The 21,752-nt window shown below is 40.0% G+C and overlaps 1 protein-coding gene across 1 annotated transcript in view; it reads left to right on the forward strand.

The window, feature by feature from the left end:
* Nucleotides 1-21,510, forward strand: part of LOC122760970 (growth arrest-specific protein 7-like) — a gene marked incomplete at its 3' end in the record, with an annotated part of 33,956 nt that extends 12,446 nt beyond the window's left edge. Inside the window, exons 2-8 of the mRNA XM_044016183.1 lie at nucleotides 5,228-5,345; nucleotides 12,162-12,239; nucleotides 13,006-13,094; nucleotides 14,572-14,625; nucleotides 19,002-19,091; nucleotides 21,110-21,225; nucleotides 21,436-21,510. Coding sequence (XP_043872118.1) covers nucleotides 5,228-5,345; nucleotides 12,162-12,239; nucleotides 13,006-13,094; nucleotides 14,572-14,625; nucleotides 19,002-19,091; nucleotides 21,110-21,225; nucleotides 21,436-21,510 — 620 coding nt within the window. The remainder of the gene's footprint in view (nucleotides 1-5,227; nucleotides 5,346-12,161; nucleotides 12,240-13,005; nucleotides 13,095-14,571; nucleotides 14,626-19,001; nucleotides 19,092-21,109; nucleotides 21,226-21,435) is intronic.
* Nucleotides 21,511-21,752: the final 242 nt, after the last annotated feature.

Here is a 21,752-nt window from a genome sequence, read left to right on the forward strand (position 1 = left end):
TGTTCACCGCCTATCGCCCCATGTCAGCAGAGATCAGCTGACCCTCTGGTGTAGGATAAAGCGGTAGATAATGGATGGATGGATATTCAAAGCTATTTATCAATCGTCCAACTTTACGAGCACAGTGTTGCTGTTGCCTCCGTCTGCCTAGACACTTCCTGTGTGCAGCGCGGGGGTGTCACTGGGCGACACAAGATCAAAACACTGCTGTACTACATTCTTAAATGTTACACACTACGGCTTTAATCCCACTAGTCCCAGAGCATCCAATCTCACATTTGCATAAAAACATCAATTGATGTTTCAGTCCACTAGATGGCACTAGCTGTGTGATTTTATCGCAATATATGATTTTGCAAATACCATTTTTTTGCAGTATCGTGATAATATCGTATTGTGACTTTAATATCGTATTGTGACTTAAATGTTGCGATTATATTGTACTGTGACTTAAATATCGCGATAATATTGTATCATGGTAGCAATTCCAACCCCGAGTGTTGCAGTAATTTCTACACTGCCCCCATGTGGAAAACAGCTGAATTTAATGAGCACCCAGTGTATATTTTTCTTAATTTTTTATCTTTTAAAATCCAAATATTCTTATATTTGTGCATGAACTCATTTAAAGGTGGAATACACAATTATAACTAAATGTAGAGAAAACAGGAATTTTTATTCTTTGTCAGTGTTTTTGTCAATAAGTGCATTTTCACCCCAAAGTTACGTAATCGAGGTTAAACTTCCTCAAAAAAGTCCATTACATAAGAACAAAGTGAGGCTGTCGAAATCTTGGTGAAGGGCAAATAAGTTTACTACACTGTTATTCTCCATCTGACCTAAAGAAGGAGGACGAAGAAAACAAAAGAAAAAACAAGCCCCATTTATTGATTTAAAAGCATTTTCTGAGGGAATTGAACAAATGATTCCCCGTTTTCCAGGCAGGAAGCCAGTGTCACTGAAATAGAAACCGTGAGGTATTTAGTTTTCCATAAAAAGCGTTTTGTGGGAAACTCCTGTGATCTAATCATAGCAGGCAAATGTTGGGATCTGTGTGTGACACCAGATACCACTGTTGTGTTTGGTTACTTCTTATCTAGCATCAAAATATTTGGGGTTTATTGAGTCAATTTGATCTAAATGAATGGAAATCTCAGTTATGGGATTTGCATCTTAACAAATCCAGTGTTGAGTTTAAAGGTTTGACTTTAAACACTAAGCTAATTCAATTTATTTGATTTATTTTTAGTTATGTAATGGACTTTTAATCAGTTGGAGGAAACATCAGGAGCTGTTTCGTGTCTTCTAGAATAATTGTGCTACTCTTCTGGATTATTTTTTGTCCTGAAATTATAAAAAGTATGTCCATATTTTTCAGTCAAATTCTAATGCTTATGTCTGAACCTGATGTCGTTACTCTACGTGACAAACAGTTGTTACCATAGCTACTTCAAATGAGGTCACTATTGTCTCCGCATTACTTGTTAATTTTAGGACTAAGAGAAGAACTAACTAAACTACTAAACTAAGAATGAACTTAACTACTAAATAACTACCAAACTAACTAAACTACTAAATAACTGATATACTAAGAACTAACTAAACTAATAAATAACTATTGAACTAAGAACTAACTTAACTACTAAAATAACTAAACTACCAACTCACTACTAAACTAACTAAGAACTAACTAAACTACAAAATAACTACACAACCAAGATCTAACTAAACTACAAATTAACTACTGAACTAACTTAACTACTAAAATAACTAAACTACCACTAAACTAACTGAGAACTAACTAAACTACTAAATAACTACTAAACTAACCAAGAATGAACTACTATCCAACTAACTAAGAATGAACTACTATCCAACTAACTACTGACTAAGAACTAACTAACGAGAACTTAATTACAACTATAAAATTAAACCATTTATGAGCTATGAGTGAATGAATTAAGAAATGCAGTCAACAAGAACAGGCACTTCTTATTTTTAGTATATTCGTGTTGTTGCTTTTGCGCTCGTGTCTTTGAGACTTCAGGGCCACCGTATCATCCCGATCATTGGTCTGACTGGTTGTAGGTCTGTCCAGTTACAGAGACATTTTCATCTCCATCTGTTGGAAGTGGGAGGTGACTTCACTTGTCTCCAGACTCCGTACTCACTCTCACTGAGATGTGGTCTGGCTCTTCTCTCTCCAGGCGAAGATGGAAAGAATAAAATAATGAATGTCACAACTCTTCACCAGCTCAGCTGTGACCGCTGTGATAACTAATACACACTCAACTTAATAGTTCATCCTTTAAGCTGGAGCTCAGACGATGTTGAGATCATCGGTGGTGGAGGAGCTCACATTGTTGTGGTTCTCTCCTCAGTCCTCAGAGTCCTTCTCAGCCCCCGAGGCTCTGCTGGCTCACTGAAGGCACCATTGGCTTTAGAGGGTTAAACCATCTGGAGCGGTGCATTATTTAACACCGCATATGTCGAGACAAGCTGCCTCGGGAGATTCGTCACACTTCTCACCACCGAGGTACTCCCATTGTTCTTCCATGATGAATGGTTGACGCCGTCAGAATCGTCACAAACTCTGTTCTGGAGGGAGAATTCTCGACGTTTCTGGCTCAGTCAAAAGCTTTAGATCAGGATTTTCTAAAATGTCCAAATAAACCAAAAACATAAGGGTTTTCACATCCAACCTCATCGGCCCCCACTCCCATGTGTTTTGGCTCGTTCTGCGGAGGAATCATATCTGCTTAGCTGTGAGGAAAAAACAACACTGAGGTATTGTTTCATCGACGATAAACATGCGACCTAACAACAGCGGGTTAATGAAGTGGGCAGGAAATAAGGGAGAAATTGGTTATTGCAGAATTCTACTGCTGTTGGAGCGGAGACAAAAAACATGGAATATTACATTTAGTTTGGGATATTTGAGGAATTTGCACCGGTGTGATGGAGAATCTTTTAATTCCTTGGTAGAATTTTTTTGGATTAGTGTCGTTATTACATTCAGTAGCATTGAATATAGGAGTAAAATTTCTGTTATGTATTGGTACCTCTGACTTTATGGTTGGTTACCAAACATGGATTGCAAGTACTACAGAGTACTACAGAGTACTACAGAGTACAGATAGATAGCTAACGTCACAAATAAACCTTGATCTCCATCACAGCTCAGGAACGTTGGCGAAATTATCACTTTTCTTTACAACTTAAACTATGTCTAACTCTTTTTTATTTTATAGAGTAAAGTCCTGAAAAGTGGTAGCATTGGGTACCGTACCAAATTCAAGGTAAAGGTGTTGATTCAAATGTACTCAACCCTAATCACTTGACCTTTTGTACTGGATTGTAGTAGCATTTAGCAAAACACTGTATTTCAGGATATAAGTCGTGAAGTGTGGTTGGGAGTTTTTATAGTGGTAAATTTCTTGAAGGCACCAAAGCTTGACTTTAAAAAAAAAAAAGTTGTAACTCAAATGAAATTGTAGTATCTGTCAGAAAGAAACCCCTCAAAAGTCTAAATGAAAACATGGAAGGATGAAAAAGTCCAAATATTTATAGAACAGTGAAGTCAAGTATATCATTTTATATAAAGGAACAACATGTGTGGAAACGACATCTTCACACATTCATGTCCTGCTCTGCTCTGCTCTCATGTCACTGTGTATGTGGTTTTGGCAGTGATTGATTTTCAGCGATTGTGTTGTCAAACATCAGCTCAGATTTTCTTTTCTCGCTTTATCCGTTGTAAAAATCCACGGCTATTTTTTCCCCCTCGCCAAAGGAAATGACTCTAGTATTTAAGTAAATCCACTGTTTCAAAAGGACAAATATAACAGTGACCGCCGAGACCATCAAAGAGCAAACATGACAAATGCAATGCTGTTGGAGACTGTGTAATTACATGGAGTCATAAGTCACTGACATGGATTCATATTCTCTCGTCCTGTGGGACCAGAGAGCTCCGGGTTTCTTTGCTTTGCTTCTTCCAGTGAAACAGTTTACATGCAATGACTTCATTCACTGTGAGTTGCAGCAGCAGGAGCAGCTTTTATCTCCACGAGGAGGACAGACAACAATGTCCCTACAATGACTTTCTAATGGTCTGTTCACAGAGTACAGCCAGTGCTCCTTTGTGTGGAAAGGAGCCAGTTGAGGTGGTTCGGGCATCTGGTGAGGATGCCATTCGGGTGCCTCCTTAGGGAGGTGTTTCTGACATGTCCAACTGGAAGGAGAACTCAGAACAGACCAAGAAATAGATGGAGAGATGATATCTCCTTGCTGGCCTGGTAGCACCTGGGGATACCTTAGCAAGAGTTGAATGATGTAGCCAGGGAAAGGGATTTCTGGGGCCCCCTGCTCCAATGATGGGTTGATGAATGGAAGGATTGGATGTCTATGAGCGTTTGCAGTTAGGGTTAACTGAAGCCATGTCAGTTAGGTTTCACTCCAGCTCCCCCATGACCCTCGTGGATAATGAAATGGTAGAAAATGAATGGATGAATCTGGATACTAATAAGACCAAACATTGCTCTTACTGTACAGGATGTAAGCTCACGTTTTAAGCATGTAGAGAAATCCAACGCTTGGCAGATTTTTCACCGTAATTTCCAGTCACAAAGCTCTGTTTGGACATTTGCTTTCCGGAGATGAGGTTTAGCAGAAGGTCAGTCATGTCCCCGACTCGTCCAAAACCTTGTCCTCCTCCTACTGAATCACATGTTGTTTTCGTTGTGGTGAATAAAACCAAACTTGAATGAAATGGCACCGACTCCAGTAGAGTTGAATGTTCATTTGATTCGCCCAAATCCCTGAACATCATCTCCAAACTGTGTTACAACGGTCCCGGCCTGCTGTTCTCCCGCTAATCAGGAGCAGATGTTTGTGTCTGGATTGTTTTCATTGCTCTCCCATGTTCTTCAGCCGTTTGCTGTGAGCACATGCGATGACTCCTGGTGTTGATCCAAGTGCAGAGCAGAGCGCCAGTTTGTTGTGCTCTGCAAAATGTGCCCTGATGTTTTTTCTGGTTGTGAAATAGTTGAGGAAAGGAGAAGCTCGCTGAAACCAGATCTGAGCGCTGCACATTTCTTCAGTGGTTTTGGCTTTCATCATGTGTTTGTTTATCTTTGTGACAAATCCTGCAGAAATAAATCTTCGTATGCGAACAAATTCATGTTAATTAGCGTTTTCTTACCAATTGTTGTTTCCGTTTCGACAGAGGACGGCATCGCTGAGTCACCTCCCCGTGGAGGACCTTAGAGACCCCCTACCGCCTCAATGGAGGTGCTACATGTCACCACAGGGGCGGCGATACTACGTGAACACCACAAATAACGGTAAGAAGATCATTTGCTCTTTATATGAATGAACATTTTACTGTCGTGAGTAACAGAAGTGCTGCCGTGTTGTTGTTGTTGAACAGACGTGAGTATGATGAGAACTTAATTGACAGAAAGCATCGTTTTGGTTGTGGTTTGTTGGCCAGAAAAAAACCATTTTACCATGAAATGGAGCCCGAGGGGAACAAAGTAACTGTTGTAGCTTGTCGAGAGACAGAGACGACACTGTGTTTAACTGTAAAATGGTCAGACGACCAAACGAAAGCATCACATGCACACATCTACAAATCAGTCAAGCGACAAGGTTTATAAAACCAAAACTAACCAGATCAAATTTACTAACAAGGACATGAACCTTGGTCTGGTTTGGTCCAGGTTTCAGGTGTGAACACTTTTGTGTTCTTTCCACACAGAGACGGCGTTTTAAGGGACCTGAAGCGGAATTTTTTGAAAACGCCCCCCAGTTTGTATCCGTGTGCAGTGATATTAGAGAGAGATGGATGACACTCACACATAAACACCGTCCTCTGTTAACATTAACAACAGAACCTGCTTTTACTATCAGTCACAGTAAAAGCTGACTGATGGCGTTAATATCTGCTGTGCTGTGAACTCCCGTGAGCCTTTTGACTTCAGGATGCAATAAAAGTCACAAAGTGCAGTTTTGACCAACAAAGAAGTCATTTGTCGGACAGATAATGTTACGACGGCTATTCGTCTCATTACACTGACACTTTTAAGAGTTTTGGGGATAATCCGTTAGTTTTAGTTGCGACAGACGATGTTGTACAGTTGTACAGTTCCAGCTCGACTTGGTTCGACTCTACTCAAGTTTTTGTCTTAGTACCCAGTGGGGTTTTTTTAGTACCTGCTCTGACAAGGTTCTAAGCTGAGCTGAGCCGACACTAAAATGTGATGTCGACAGATTGACGGCCACTGATTGATCAGAGAGTGTCACTGGAAGAGTCCATTACAAGAATCAAAGCGAACAATGCCGAACTGTAGATCAGTTAAAACAGAAAACATCGCCAACATTTAGCAAAGGAGACGTCTGAAATGTCAATATTTAACAGGAGTCTATTGTGACCCTGAATCATGACCCGTTTGGTGGTCAGTTCTGTCCGGATTCATTTTGATTCTGGCAGTTATTCAACCGTTAAGTAATTACAGTACTGAGAATCTGACGTCACAAATGTGTGACACGCTGGTGAGAGCTACTGTAATGACAAGTACATGGGCACAATTAAAGCTCTATTTCTCTGCTCTTCGGTATCCATCCGTCCATCTTCTACCACTTTATCCTCCACCTGAGGGTCACGTGAGGGGCGCTGTGCTAAAGGCGGGGTCACACCCTCGACAGATCGCCATTCCATAGTTTTTGAACGTTCTAGATATCACAAACGGTCAATGAGTTACAGTATTTTATAATGATGATACTGATTCTAATGATTCAGTGACACCGAAAACAACTGCGTTTGTGTCGTATATAAAACCACACCACGGCAGTTTCACGCCGACGTTACTACGACGACCCCGCCCCACGTTGAGGAGGAACTATGAAGTCATGGAAAACAAGGTGACTGACACCAAAAGCGCTGTTATTCTGAAGGTGACGAGCTCTTGGTTTGTTTTTGTGGTGTTTTTTTGTGTCGGTTTCGTGGTGTGTGGCGAAAACTCTGTGCACCTGTGCACTTCCTGCGACGGCGTGCCGTGCGGCTTCGCAGTCACTTAAGGCAGAAACCAGAGCTGTTGACATCATGCTCGCCTCTGACCGTGGTCACCGTGGTCAAGTTGTGGCCATGAAAGGGGCTCTAAATTTAGCCCGGGTGGGGGCTCCACCCAAGCACAAACGCGGGGGAAGCTGCTGCTGCTGCTCCTGTTCCTCCCTTTTTTCTTTCTCTATTTAGATTTGAATGAAATGCTAAATATGGTTCAGTCGAAAAAGGTTGAAACAAAGCAGAGCACGGACTCTATTTTCACCATCTGGAATCTTTTATTAACCTCAGAACTTTACTTAAGGTGTAGGTATTTGAGCATGGGCCATTTAATAAAAAAGATGAATGAAGTTTTCTCTTGAAACCAACCAGGAAATAATAATATACAGAAAAGCCACAAGGGGGCGACTCCACCGCCTACAAGAATGAATAGAAATGTATCTTTCCACTTAGATTTAATGATCTGAATCATGATTTTCAGCTCTTCTTCTGTAAATAATCTTCTCATTTTGTGTAAAATAGAATAAAGTATGGCACCAGTGTGATTGACAGCTGGTATCGTCCAATAGGAGCGTGGTTAAAGGTGGCATCTGTGAACTTCCAGTTGCAAAATGTTAACATGGCTAGAATTTGACCAATATGGGGTTTTTCCTGATTTCGGGCACCAATGGTCTGTCTCTGCACTGCAGTGCAATAATATGCAGTATTTCTTATTAAAATTGATGTATAAACTATTAAGGTTTATAGTATTAAATATAAATATAATATAAATATAAATATACACCTCGTCAAAAACTACAAAAATAAACGCTCAGATGAAACAATAAAAGTTAGTAACATTTATCAAGTTTCTGAGAACAGAAATCATTTTTTTATAATTATTGGCTGATTAATAAGTAGTAATTCTTAAAAAATAGCAAATATTGCATAATCCTGAATCCTAAAGCGCCAGAATGGGATTTTTATACTCTTATAGGTGATGTTTTGACAATTTCCTAACTCGAGTTTTGTCTTGCTGTGACAAGGTTTACTTCACATTCACAGAAGACATAAGTTTTGTGCTGGAAGAAATCAGAAAGTGATGAATTTTTCATAACTGTGTTCATTCAGCAGCATCTGCATCATAAAGAAAGCTGTTTTGTTGCTGCGGTGGAAAAAACCTCCAGGACTTTTTTTGTTTTCTGTGTCTTTACATGATGATGATGATGATGATGGGTAAATGAAGACATTCAGAAGAGTCCTGGTCCTAACACACGCTGCTTCTACCACCGGCGTCACCACCAACTGTTTCCAACAAACGCATCTGATAACGTTTGTCCTGAAACAATCAGTATTTATAGCATCTCTGCTGCCTTTCACTGCGCTAAAGTTCAACCAGATTAGCTGCTGTCCTGTGTGTGTGTGTGTGTGTGTGTGTGTGTGCACTCAGTGTTCCTGTATCGTCATAGTAACAGAGCAGGGTGCGTGGGTGAGGGCTGAATGTCCTTGTGTCAGGGCTTGTGTGTAGTTTTTTCCTTCCTGTGTTACCGGGTGCTGTCGTGGTTTGTAAGACTCTCTACTCATCCCAGTCTGACCAGTGTGCTGCTCCCACAACACAACAACATAATCCTACATACATGTAGATTTACTGCAGACAGACATTTCCCACAGTTTCCACCTGAGACTGTAAAAATTAAACTTAAATTCCAGTTCAGAACGTCCTGAAAACTACATTTAATTGAGGGCAACTCCACTGTTTTGCATGTAAATGTTTTTATGTTAGTAAACAAGACTACGTCACAGTTATATAGATAATATAACATCTATAAAGTCAATAAAATACTGAAATTCAGGCTTCAAGCTTCTATTTTGAATATAAGTTCAGTCTTAATATAGTTTTTAAAACATTGTTTGAGCAACACAGAAACATATAGAGGAAATTATATTGAGCAAATAGCTAAGTTAACATGAACAAATGTGTATTTATTACCCACATTTGCACTTAAATGTATTTATGAGACTACCTCACAGTTATAGCTGAAGTTGTAACATCTATAAAATCAATAAAATACAAAAATACTCAAATGAAGGCTTCAAAACTACTTTTTACAAATCAAAGTTTCTACTTTTTAAATGCAATATCATTATTAATATAGTTTTAAAACTCCTTTTGAAACACTGCTGTGTCTTGTATTTTTGGGGTTTAATACAGAGATTTAGTCGATAAGAATCAGAGAATCAGACACAGGAGGACGTTAAAGCATCAGAGTCACATGGCTGCTGATAAAATAACTGGTTCACGTTGGTGTTACAGACACTCGTATGTGTATGCAGGGTTATTTTTGTTTTCAGATCCATTCATACGTTCACCACTGTCAGCCTCACTCTGCTCTGCTCAGCCTGAACCTGCAGCCACTTGGTTGCATAATAATAACATTTTGGGTTGAGGGGGGAAAATCAGAAAAGCTTGAATTGGAACTTTTCTGGTCCATTGAAGACTCATTCGATGCTGCTGCATAATATTATTCAGCAATCACATGATTGGGAGGCCTGAAAAGAGTGGATGCGAGAATTTAAGTGGGTAAATTTAAAGCTTTAATCCTCCACAATCGAGGCCATAAGAGCAGTTTCCAAGACTAGTTCCACTATTTCAGTCACAACAAGGAAATTATATTATTATTGCATCTGGAGACAGAAATTAATCCGGCAGGTGACAAGACCCAAAAAAATGTTGTATTTCAAGAGTCAGTTGCCTGGAAATTTAAGCTGTTTCTATTTGTCAAATCAATCCAGGACTGAACCATTTATGTGGAATTACAAATTGTGTTATTTTCTGACATATATTGACATTTGGGTTTGAGTTGTGGTATAATTGTTGTTGTTAAGGAGAGATGGAGCATGAGACGTAATCGAAATATTATACTACTACACTGTACTCTAATGCAAGGATGACACATAATATTTTAAATTGAGTTAGAATATAGAACAATCAAAAGAACGATTAAACTACAGGATTTTTTTTTTATTATTTTTTATTTATGTGTTGTCAACAACTTAATAGTTTAAAAGATTGTATCCTTTCTCTCTCATGAATAAGAAACACCTGAGCGAAAAGTCCTCAAAAAAAAAATCTGATTGAATTTATGAAATTTGGAAATACGTCACAGTTCAAAGTTCACTTGGCTCGTTTTTATGAACAAAAATGAACAAAGAGGAAAAAAACTGTCCATTTTGTGACTTCTGCACAATTATTGCTACTTTCATTTAATCATGACTTTCACTCAGTAACACACAAGATGAAAAAACCTATTTTGTACAGTTGTGGGTTACGCCCACGGTAATTTACCAAGAGTGTGCGAAGGGTTGAAGTCAGGCAACAAAAAAACAGATTAGTAAGTCTATCTCTAATATTCAAGTTTGTGATATCAGTATTTGACGAGGAATAATCGCTGATGGATGAAATATAAATTGATTTTGAAATCATGTTTTCACAACATAAACCAATTACCCTGAGCTAAGTAGATTCTGCTGCCATCTTCGTGCATTAACGGCCCATATTTCTCACAATATTGATTTGTCAATGACAAACTAAAAAGGGGAGCGAGAGAGACTGAGGTATTGAGAGCCTGAGACTAGAAGACTGTTGTCCATCAATCCTGAAGCCACAGCTTCTCTCCATAATCCCTGTGTCAGTTAGCCTCTCCACGCGTGTCATTTGAGCTGATGCTCTCAGTTCAGTCGCCTCCTTTCGCTCCAAAAATCTAGGATCGAGCTCTTGAATGAAAAATCAAAACTGAGAGCATCGTTACGAGATGCTCTTTAATCACTTCAGCATGTTTAGCAGCTGCAGGGAAACAAGCTGATGCTGACAAGCAGATGACGGGGAAAAAGTATCAAAGCTTCTACAAAGATCATTCCATTTTTACTTTGCCGTTAAAGGGTTTGCACCTGTTGCATCAACTTTACTGCAGAACTAAAAACTAACCGAAACAGGTTTTTAATCCATGCAGAGTCAGTTAAAAATGACAGGATATTCTTTCCAACTACATGAATGTTTTTCCACTCACAGCTAGTATTATTTCTGGATCCGGTCTGTTTTTTTGTAAATCTGATCCAAACCACAATTTGGAGGTGGTTTGAACTGTGACTCCAGTCTTTATAGATACATCTCAGGGAAGATGATTGGCTCCTGGATGTGGAAATGTCTCCAAAGACGTCCAAGGCTTTTCCAGTGGGTCAAAAGCTTGAACTTGTTCAATGGGACTGAACCATGTTACATTTAAATTGCTGTCAAATCTGTAATCTGGATAAGATCCAGATATACCTGGTCTGATGGTAGAGTGTCTGAGTTTTTTTCTGAATGACTTTTTGCAGTGTTGCCCATGATAAGAGATTGGGAATTCTTGAAAATATGACAATTGTTTTGTGATGTCGTCAGTCGGTAGATTTTTACCAAATGGTAATATAGAATGGAAATATTCATGGGCGATCACGAAAAATTCAGATTGATCCGTCAAAAAGTGTAGACAGGAAGTTGCTAAAAAGGACAAACTAATGGCGCTTTCCCACTACACAGTTCTAGCACGACTCGACTCGGTTTTTTTAGTGATAGTACCTGGTACTTTTTTAGTACCTGCTCGTACAATGTTCCACGTGAGCTGAGTCGATACTAAAATGTGACGTCTACAGACTGCCCAGCCACTGATTGATCAGAGAGTGTCGTCACTGGAAGCGTGACGTCTGAAATCCCTGAAAACGTCTGCAACATTCAACAGCAAAGTTGGATGTGTCTAAAATCTCAATATTTAACAGAGGAGTCTGGTGTATTTAGTGACAGCACTGCCTGAAAATGAACAGCCTAACAAGAAACTGACTGAACAAGCTTCCTGGATACCACGGTTTCTATTTAACATATTAATCAAAGAGACTGAAAGTGAAACTAAATGCCAGTTTAGTCAGATTTTTACGTGAACCCATCAATTTCATCGTAAAACAATGTCACTTTCTGTTTCAACTGCCACAAACTTCCACGTTTGCAACCCATAGATGGAATCTGGCAGTTTTGACAGTTAGAAATTTTGTATCCTAATGTTGTCATTTTTTTCCCTTCCCTCATCAGAGACGACATGGGAGAGACCGTCCAGCGTTCCCGGAACCCCCAAAACCTCCATCCGACACAAGAACTCACTGCCAGCAGGTACTTTAGCTCCTCCATCTGAACTCTCCACCAACTTCAACTTTAACTCAAGTAGTCCGTGCCCTACAGGCCGTGGATTCTCTCGAACATTCATTGTGGCACAAAGCAGCCACTCATACAAACACATACACTCACACACACACACACACACACTCACACACTTCCTGTGACTAACTTTATTTTTTGGCCTTCTGTTTCTCTGTTGTTCCTTAAAGGAGACAAACTGACAAACACAACGCTTGTGTTTGTGTGAGTGGAAGGCAGCAATAGATTAATAATCCATTACTAGATTAACTTTTAAAGAAGTTTCTCTGACGTTTTTAGCTTCTTAAATGTGAATATTTCCCCCTATAAACAAATAAATAAACAAACTACTGCTGGGAAAATTACAGTTTGGATGTCATATTTATATTTTACTGTTTACAAGTTTGTGCCTTCGTTTTTTACTATTTTTATGAGATTAGACAATTTCAACACCCCCTTATTTTATGTTCAGTAGTTCATGTTCATGAGTTGCAACATTTTTGGCGATTTTCCAGTGTATAAACATTAATTTATGTGAGGAAAAGTTTCCAAATAGACTTTCAAAGACAATTTCAAAACAATTTTCTAAACCTGGTCCATGAGTTTCATTTGAATGCACTTAAATAGATGTGTAAATAGTGTATAATGTGATTCTCCACACAAACTACTCATGGATCTGCACTAAACTGTTAAAAGATAATGATATTTTTCCTCACCCTTTATTTCTCATTCGTGTCACCAGTGAATGGATTTCACTCGGGTGGAAGTCCCTTACATCATCTGGATCATTCACACAACAGCCTGGTTAGAAAAAGCAGTACAGAGCCACAGGTAAGTTCATAACATACACTCGTAATATTTTATTAAAAAAGCATAAACCTTGGCTGAAAGAAGCAAAATCCAGACTAACATTTATGGACTGATAGGGAGACTGAATTTATGCACTGTTAGCTTCAAATATGTAATGTTTTTGAACTTAATGCATGGAACTTTACATGCTAACAACTAGCTACCAGCTACAGTTTAGCTAAAGATTGATGTAATAGGTCAATCAGAAAAGGCTAAAGCTCATGGGTGACATTTCTCAATGTGTAAACAGCCTCTTTAATACGACGTACAGTGTCGTTATTCATTGTTTTGTATTAAAAGGTTGATTAGCGCAGCTTTAACGTCACAAGGTAACAAGGTAATGATTTTTCAACATCAACTTAAATTAACTCATAAAACTGTGCAGCAGCAACAACAACAACAACAACAACAACAACCTCTTCAACAGCGTCTCTCTAGAGTCTTTAAGAGAAATGAGACGTTACACGAGAAGACAAGGTCTTTCAACATTTCAGATTAGCCTTCCCTCCTCTCTTCATTATTAATGGAGAGGCTGATGGCAGATTAATCCCTCCTACACTATCTGCTCTCTTGATCTTAATTAAGCAGGCAGCTGTGATCCACCCACCATTTATCCACGCTGTCGAAATTATAATTATAATCATTCATTTCCCTGCTTTACTGTATCTTACACTCCTACAGACTGTTCTCGTACATAAACTGTAGGTCGTAGGCAGGAATTACGACCTATATTTACGCTTTCAAAACAAGCGCCCCCTAGTGGTAGCATAAATTAAAGCAATCCGGTACCTTAAATGTGTCGTTGGAACAAAATGACCCAAATTTACGATTCAGTTTGAGGACTTGTTGCTCCTACAGAAGCAAGTTGGTTGCAGTTGTAGCCAGAAGTCGGGAATTCTGTGTTAAGGTCGTAGGAGTAACCAGTAGCGTATTCATTTAGCGACTTTTCCGACCACCCTAGTAACTCATTTATTTCTAAAAAGCGACAACCGACATATCCAGCGACTTTCTGGCCAAACCTTAGCGACTTCTGCCGCAGTGCTAATCTGTATTGTTCCTCCAAGTAAAATAATGTCAGGCTGCTTTTAGCTACTTCGGTTTGGTTGGTGGACGACAAAAATAACGTCATCACTTTTACGTTTGGGAAAGAACATTTTACTTCATTTGCTGACATTTTATGGACCAAACCAATCATAATAACAAAATAAAAGGAAATCAGATTAGAGACTGGCAGTTGTTGAAGGTTATTGTTAGCTGCAGCTGTAACACACACACACACACACACACACACACACACACAGCAGCAGCAGCAGCCAGCGCAGCGAGAACAGCAGACAGACGACAGCACTCGTCAGGAAAACAACTCTGTGTGACAGTGTGTGTGTGTGCATGTGCTGAATGCATCATGTCAAATACAGACGGCAGAGGTTTTGACGGCGTGTCCTTCTTGTCCCCGCAGAGCCCGACATCGTCGTCGCCCACCAGGAAACAGAGCAAAGAGACGACAGTCACGGTGAGTGGAGCGACTCAGTGGAACGTTTCACTGAACTACGTGTGAACTCCCCTCACCTCTGAACAGGAACCCGAGAGGGGAACGTCCAGAATGGTCTGGTAGCATCTATTTCTCCCAGATATTCATCCATCCTAGGTCATAAAAAACACATTTTGTTTTGTTTTGCTGTTGAACATCCGAACATAACAGTCACTGAAATGTTAAGGCGTGTTCCTCATTACATTTACATGACGAAAAAGTCTAATTATCGTGTTAGTCTGACTAAAACCAGGCTTGTGGGAAAAATGAAAACAAGAAATTGCTAACACACCCATATAATGCAGTTGGCAGTTTAATGGTAATTTGGTTTAATCTGTTCCATTTACTTCCGACGTCTGTAATGGGATTGACGTCACCAACATGCATGCAAACGTATCTGGAGGTAGACGTTGTTAGCCATTGTTAGTGATAACAACACTCTTCATAGTATTTTGCATGATGTAGCATCCCTAACCCTTAGCCTATGTTAGGGTTTGTGCGTTTGCTGGGAGTTGGAAATCTGGGCATTCCAGTTTAAACGTCCGACTCAGAACATGGAAATTCTGACTACAGTTGGAATGTTCCATAATTACTACTACGTTCAGCTGGACCCAAACAAGACCTCTAGGTAGCCACAAGCTAAAGTTGTTTTGGTCTGAAATTGTTCAACTAGCCATGAGGTAAAGTTGTTTTGGTCTGTCATCTTCAACTAGCTATGCGCCAACTAACCACAAGCTAAAGCCGTTTTGGTCTCTGAAGTTATAGGTCAACTAGCCACAAGCTAAAGTAATAGGTCAACTAGCCATGTGCCAATTAGAGACAAGCTAAAGATGTTGTGATCTCTGAAATAATAGGTCAATTAGCCGTGGGCTAAAGCTGTTTTGGTCTCTAATGTAATATGACAACTAGCCATGCGCCAGTTAGCTACAAGCTAAAGTTGTTTTGGACTGGTCAAAGAAAATACAAATAACATATTGAAAGTGAGTCATATCGCCACCTAGGGTTGTGGAGGTGGACTGTACACTGGGACAAGACAGTCGTCCACTCAAGTGTTGCCCCAGTCAAGTAGCTTGACTTCATTGTGCGTGGAGACGAACTTGTTTGGTGCTTGTTTTGCGGTTGCTAGGACACGGAGTCACAGTGACATCATCGTCTCTATCAACCACATCATTTCTCTTGTCACTCAGGTCGTCGCATCCTGTTTGTTGACTGAGTCTGAATCAGCTGAGCTGCTGCTGCTGTGATGTTATGAATTTGTGTCACACTTTTATTTTCCTAACATCTTGTGTTTTCTCACTATACAAGCTTCATGAGACCGTGGGGGGGGGTGTCTCGGCTTCCATGGCAACCAGGGTGATGCTTTTGATAAGCAGAAGGAAAGATGAAAGAGTGAGACGACGAGAGAGGAGCTTGTTTCCAGATTAACTGATACTATATTTAGATAGAGATGGTTTCTCAGTCTTTGCAAAGGTCCTTTTTCTCTCAAACACCTTTCTATTGACAATGAAGCTTTAATGCTTCAATTTATTTTTTAGCAGTTTTTGAAACATGGCTCTAAAACAAAAGGTCTCAAACTCGTGGCTCAAGGGCCATATGCAGCCTGCTAACCTCTTTTAAGTGGTCCAGTCATGAGTTATATTTTACATATTCATTTGCATTCTAAATACATGTGAAAAAATGATATCCCAACATGTGTGTGTGTATATATATATATATATATATATATATATATATATATATATATATATATACACACATGTTGGGATATCATTTTAAGGTCATGTCTTCCACCCTTTGCTTGAGTTTTTTCCCCCACTTCACTGACCAGATTAGACACTCAGAGGCCCCTTGGTCATTTGAGATTGAGATCTGTTTTTTTAACCAATGGAAATGGAGTATAATAGTGTACACTTGAGGGAACTTGCCAAACACATTAGGGACCTAGTTTGAGATGTTTTGAAAACTAAAAACCATCTAAAATCATGGAATATCCAACAGTATTTAGTCTAAGAATGGATAATCTGTGTTTGAAAGGAGCATGGTCAACTCGTGAGGTCACTAAAGGTCATTGCTGGCAGCGACGTGTGGGCGTGAAAGCAAACACACTCAGCTGCTCACTGGAGAGTGTTAGGAGTTAGCGTCGTCCTCGTCTTTACCAGAGGAAGCAGAGGTCACTTTAAAACCTCTGAACTTCAGCGCGGACGTCTTAGTCTCTGTTACTGAAAACGAGGCCAGTCCCTTAAATAAATGATACACCTCATAAGCCAAGATGAAGTTGAATTAGAGGCCTTTTTTTGTCATCTTCCTGCAGTTTGAATCTAAATATTGGATCTGGAAAAGTCATCAGTGAAGCCGTATTTGTCGATTTGCTCTGAAAGTCGGGGGTTTGGCGTTGGACTGAGCTTCTCTGCTGCTGCTGCAGACGTGTTTTAAATAGAAACATCCTCACTGCAGGCTGTTTACCTCCCGAGGTTAATTGGAAAGTATGCGAGAGAAGACAAAGGTCCCTTTGTTTGCCCGGGACCTGGTGTCTGTCTGTCTCTCTTTATCGTCGAAACATGTCTCTCTGTTTGTTTTCTATTCTTTTCTTGTTTGATGCCTTGTTTTTGTTTGTTTATGTCTTTAAATTGGCAGCTTAGACAGCTTCATAATGTCATATTTTTATAAATCTAATCACATTTCAGTTGAATTCTACCTTTTCTTCCAGTTAAAAGACGAAAACAGCACCACAAGTTTTCAACTCTGTTAGACCAAAATAAGCACCTGGGCGTTATCGGAGTTAAAAATAAGTATCATCACCTACGTGTCGTGTTTGGAGCTGATAAAAAGCTGCGTCTACAGCAGAGTCATTTAACTGTGCCTGTGTTCACTCGCACTGCTGACAAGAACCAGACGTGTTTTCATGCGTTAGATGGTTTTTGTACCAAAATGTGGAAAATGGAGCTGTAGAGTCTCTGAGCACAGAACCACCCAGTTCACAGCAGGAAGTCCCTGCAGCAGCAGATTCAACATCAGTGGAGGAAACAAGGAGACAATTAATTACGCTGAGATTAATAAGTGGTGTCTTTGGGAATCTATTCTGCTGATTGTTTTGGGCCAGAGAACAGGTTTTGAAAGAGTTAGATCCCAAAATGGGTGAGGCCTTAGAGGAAGGTGATTGAACAATGTCGGGTAGATTGGAGATGGAGGTCTTTGGTGTTGTTCTCTGTATCTTGAGATGAGAGCTCAGACTAAAAATCACCAGAATTACCACATTATAAGCAAGTCCCACCAGGTAAATCACTTCATTTTAACATTAAGAATCTTTTAAAGTTCTTGGTAATGGTTTAGAAAAGTGGTGGCAGTGGTTTAACTAAAGCTGGGTTCAAACAGGGATCTGGAACCATGATTTGTACCAAGGTTGTTTTGTCGTCAAATCTTTCCGATGCCTTCCGATCTTCACGGGCATCAAAAAAAAATCTAATGAAACCAATTCAAATCAAAAATATCTATTCAATATATATAATTTGAAATTGGGATTACTCCAGAACATTATTGACAGAGATTATGTCTCTCTTTAAACAGATTTTCCAACCTTTCCCAGACTGATACAGATTATGATTTAAATCCTGTAGTCTGAAACCAGATTTAGGCTCATTGTCCTCAAGAATAAATGATGGATTGAGCAAATATTGGGTTGGGTTAAATAATCCAGTCGTTATTGGCCTTGATATATGTAAATCTCTAAAACTGTATTGACTATCCAAAAAGTACTAAACAGTTTTAGTTTTTTCATGACCTGTTTCATGTGTTAAATATTTAATGTATACATTTTTTATTTTAAAAACATTTCATGCACTGCAGTGCAGACAGGCATTAAATGTAGATTGGAGAAACGGACGATTAGTGTTGTGAAATAAACAGTTATATTTTATCTGATGGAGGGAAAAATGAAGTTAAATTATGAGCCAAAAAAAACAATTAACATTTATCATTGATTATTGGGCATTGGCATCAGCCATAGAAAAACCATTTAAATCGACCTCTAGTATGAATGTACGTCAATATGGTCAATATCATATCTTGTTATTATTATTCTCATTTAGCTGCCTTAAAGCTAGCACCAGCTACTTTTGGAGACCCACTTATGTATCATATACCATTTTGTACATATACTTTCTCTACATGACTTTATTCTCTACATTTCTAACCCTCATAGTACAGAGTACATGACAGTAAAAGAATCTTGAATCTGTTTTCAATGGAGACGAGGTGCCTCTGTGTGTGTGTGTGTGTGTGCGTTCATAGACACTTGCTCTACAAGTCTGTTGTGATTCTGTAAACGACTCCATTAAACTCTCTTTTTCTCTGTGTCTCAGATCAACTGCGTGACGTTCCCGTCGCCCGTGTCTCTGCACGAGCAGCAGCTACTGAAACCAGACGAGTGGAGCTACTGCGACTTCTTCTGGGTAAATTCCACCGCGACTTAACCAAGCGTCCACAGATCGTACTTGATGATGAGCGACTCAAAACGCAGGCAGGGAGGGGAGAAAGAACCGGTTTACAGACCAAACACAGGAAAAGTAAAAGAAGATAAATCCATGTGAAGAAAAAAACTCGACCAAATCTGTTTCATCTTCTTTTTTAAACACGACATATTTATCTCAGACATTCTGAGAACCAGCGTGGACGTTCATGAGATCTAACACACGGCGAAGTAGAAGGATAATACGTTACATCATGTCTGGCAGCTGCTCTCTGATGCTCACACACACACACACCACTGCAGGGTAATACTCTCTACCAGGTGTGGTACGTACAGGAAAGTTGAAACCCAACAAGTCAGTTTTTCCTTTTTATGAACCGTGTCGACCGGTCAGAGCTCCAAGCTGTGGCTTCTGTTCGCACGGAAGGAACCAGATCACGACAGTAATCGTTTTCTGTAACATCACGTAAACAAGAACCCTGTAATCATCACGAGAAGATCTGGTCCAGACAAGGTTCCCGTCCACCCTGGGGAACCTGGAGAAAGCACTCCTATTACTACCTATTTAGTTTGTCAAGCTCAAGCTCATTTTGCCCAAACTTGAATTAACTTACTTAATTACCCATCAGCGTGGGATTTTATAAAACAAAAACCAAGAAAATACTTTTATCTCCATACCAAATATTACTCTAGTTCAAAAAGTGAAAGTACATACTTTTAATCCCTCTGTGCAGCCGTTCCACAGACCCACACCCTCATTTTATTTCCTCCGAGTTGATATTTCAAACATCACAAGGAAAAAACTGTTTGTAAGCCTGAACACTGAAGTCCCATGAATTCATTTGTAAGAGTGTATAATTGCTTTGAAATAAACCCAAATACTTTAGGAAAGGGGTTGTGCTTTGTGGAGGCCGTCATCTTGTGTTGCCATGTTGCTACGGCAGCCTGGACTTTAGTAGGTTTTGTGTTTTGAAACAGAAACTTACCATGAAAACAGAGAAGAAGGACGTCCCTTCTGGTCCATGAAGGCCATAGTCGCTTCCTGGTGTGCTTGTGAAAGGGAGGTGTGGATGGAATAGTCCTTTATCCATTAGATGTCACTAGTTCTTACATACTGGAACTTTAAAGCTGTAGCCAGGGTGAGTCTCATAGGTCTTAGGAGTTCAAAAAATCTACAGGCAACGGGATCTTCAAAGCAATCATCCACAAAAATGCTGGAAAAGTAGTGAACAAATCCAAAACATACAGAAACACAAGAAAGTTTGTTGACAGGAAAACTCTCTCTGTTCTCTGGTAGAAAGGGTTTAAATACTACACACACACACACACACACCTGGGAACAATCAAGGAAGGAAGGAAGGAAGGAGGGAGGGGAGGTGAGAGGGAAACATGGAGGGAAACCCAGAAAACTACAAACTAAAATGGCTGACAGGAAGTGGACTGTTACACCAAGCTATGCTGATGATGAACTCTGAGAACTCTGAGGTCATGACTCGTCCTGAACTCGGATTTCCAACGTACTTGTTTCACATTAGCGTCGTACACTTCGCAGATGTGTTGCCACTGATTTAGCTAACAGTGGCCACTTGCCCTCCCCCCCCCTCCATGTGCAGATCGTTGACAGGTGAATTATAGATTCATTTTGCATCACAACATTTTTACAGTAAAATCTCCCTCGTTCCATATAATTCTATCACAAATATCATTATTGTGATATATCGTCGTTTTTATTTGCCCCCTCTTGACCAGACCAGACTCTAAGAGGTCGTTGTCGTTAGATTTTTAGTTTCTCGGCTAAACGTCCTCCCTCTCAAACAGGAGCATCAGTGCGGTAAAAACCCAGCGCGTGCAGCGGCTACAGCCGAGTTTGTTGAGCTGATTATCAGATGAGATAAAGTGCAGAGTGAATGCAAACCTTATGTAACGTCGCAGCAGCAGCTCTGTGGATTTATTTGACTACACTCGTCAGTTAAGGTGCGATGTCATGTTTCTCTCTCGCAGGCCGATAAGAAGGATCTCCAGGGCAACGCTTGCATCACAGGGTTCGAGGTTCTGCTGCAGAAACAGCTGAAGGGGAAACAGATGCAGAAAGAGATGGCCGAGTTCATTCGAGAGAGGTATCAGCTTTCTCATCAGCTGTGTGGCTTTTCTTCTTCTTCTGCGGGTCGCCATGAAAACCATACACTTCTCTCATTAAACAAACCATTTCCCCCTTTCTTCTTCTTCTTCTTCTTCATGCTCATTCATGTACATCACCGGGTTGCACAACACATGGAAACAGTCAGCGCTGCATAAAGGCTAATGAAACTCTTAAACTTCCCTCTCAGGATAAAGATAGAAGAGGAGTACGCCAAGAACCTCTCGAAGCTCTCCCAGATCCCGCTCGCAGGACAAGAAGAAGGGTGAGCGACTTTGTTCTGTCAATTATTTCCAGAAAGACAAACCCTGCTCGACACACACACACACACACACACACACACACACGCACACACACACACACACACACACACACACACACATGGCTGCATGAAAAGATATGAATCAATATTCAAATGAAATGAGAAGAAATTACTTGAAAGCGAACCTGCCAGACTCTGCTGTGCACAGCTGCTCTGAAAACACAGCAGCTGGAAGTTAGTATTTT

Source organism: Solea senegalensis, unplaced genomic scaffold (genome assembly GCF_019176455.1).
Source record: "Solea senegalensis isolate Sse05_10M unplaced genomic scaffold, IFAPA_SoseM_1 scf7180000014256, whole genome shotgun sequence".
Classification (NCBI taxonomy): domain Eukaryota; kingdom Metazoa; phylum Chordata; class Actinopteri; order Pleuronectiformes; family Soleidae; genus Solea; species Solea senegalensis.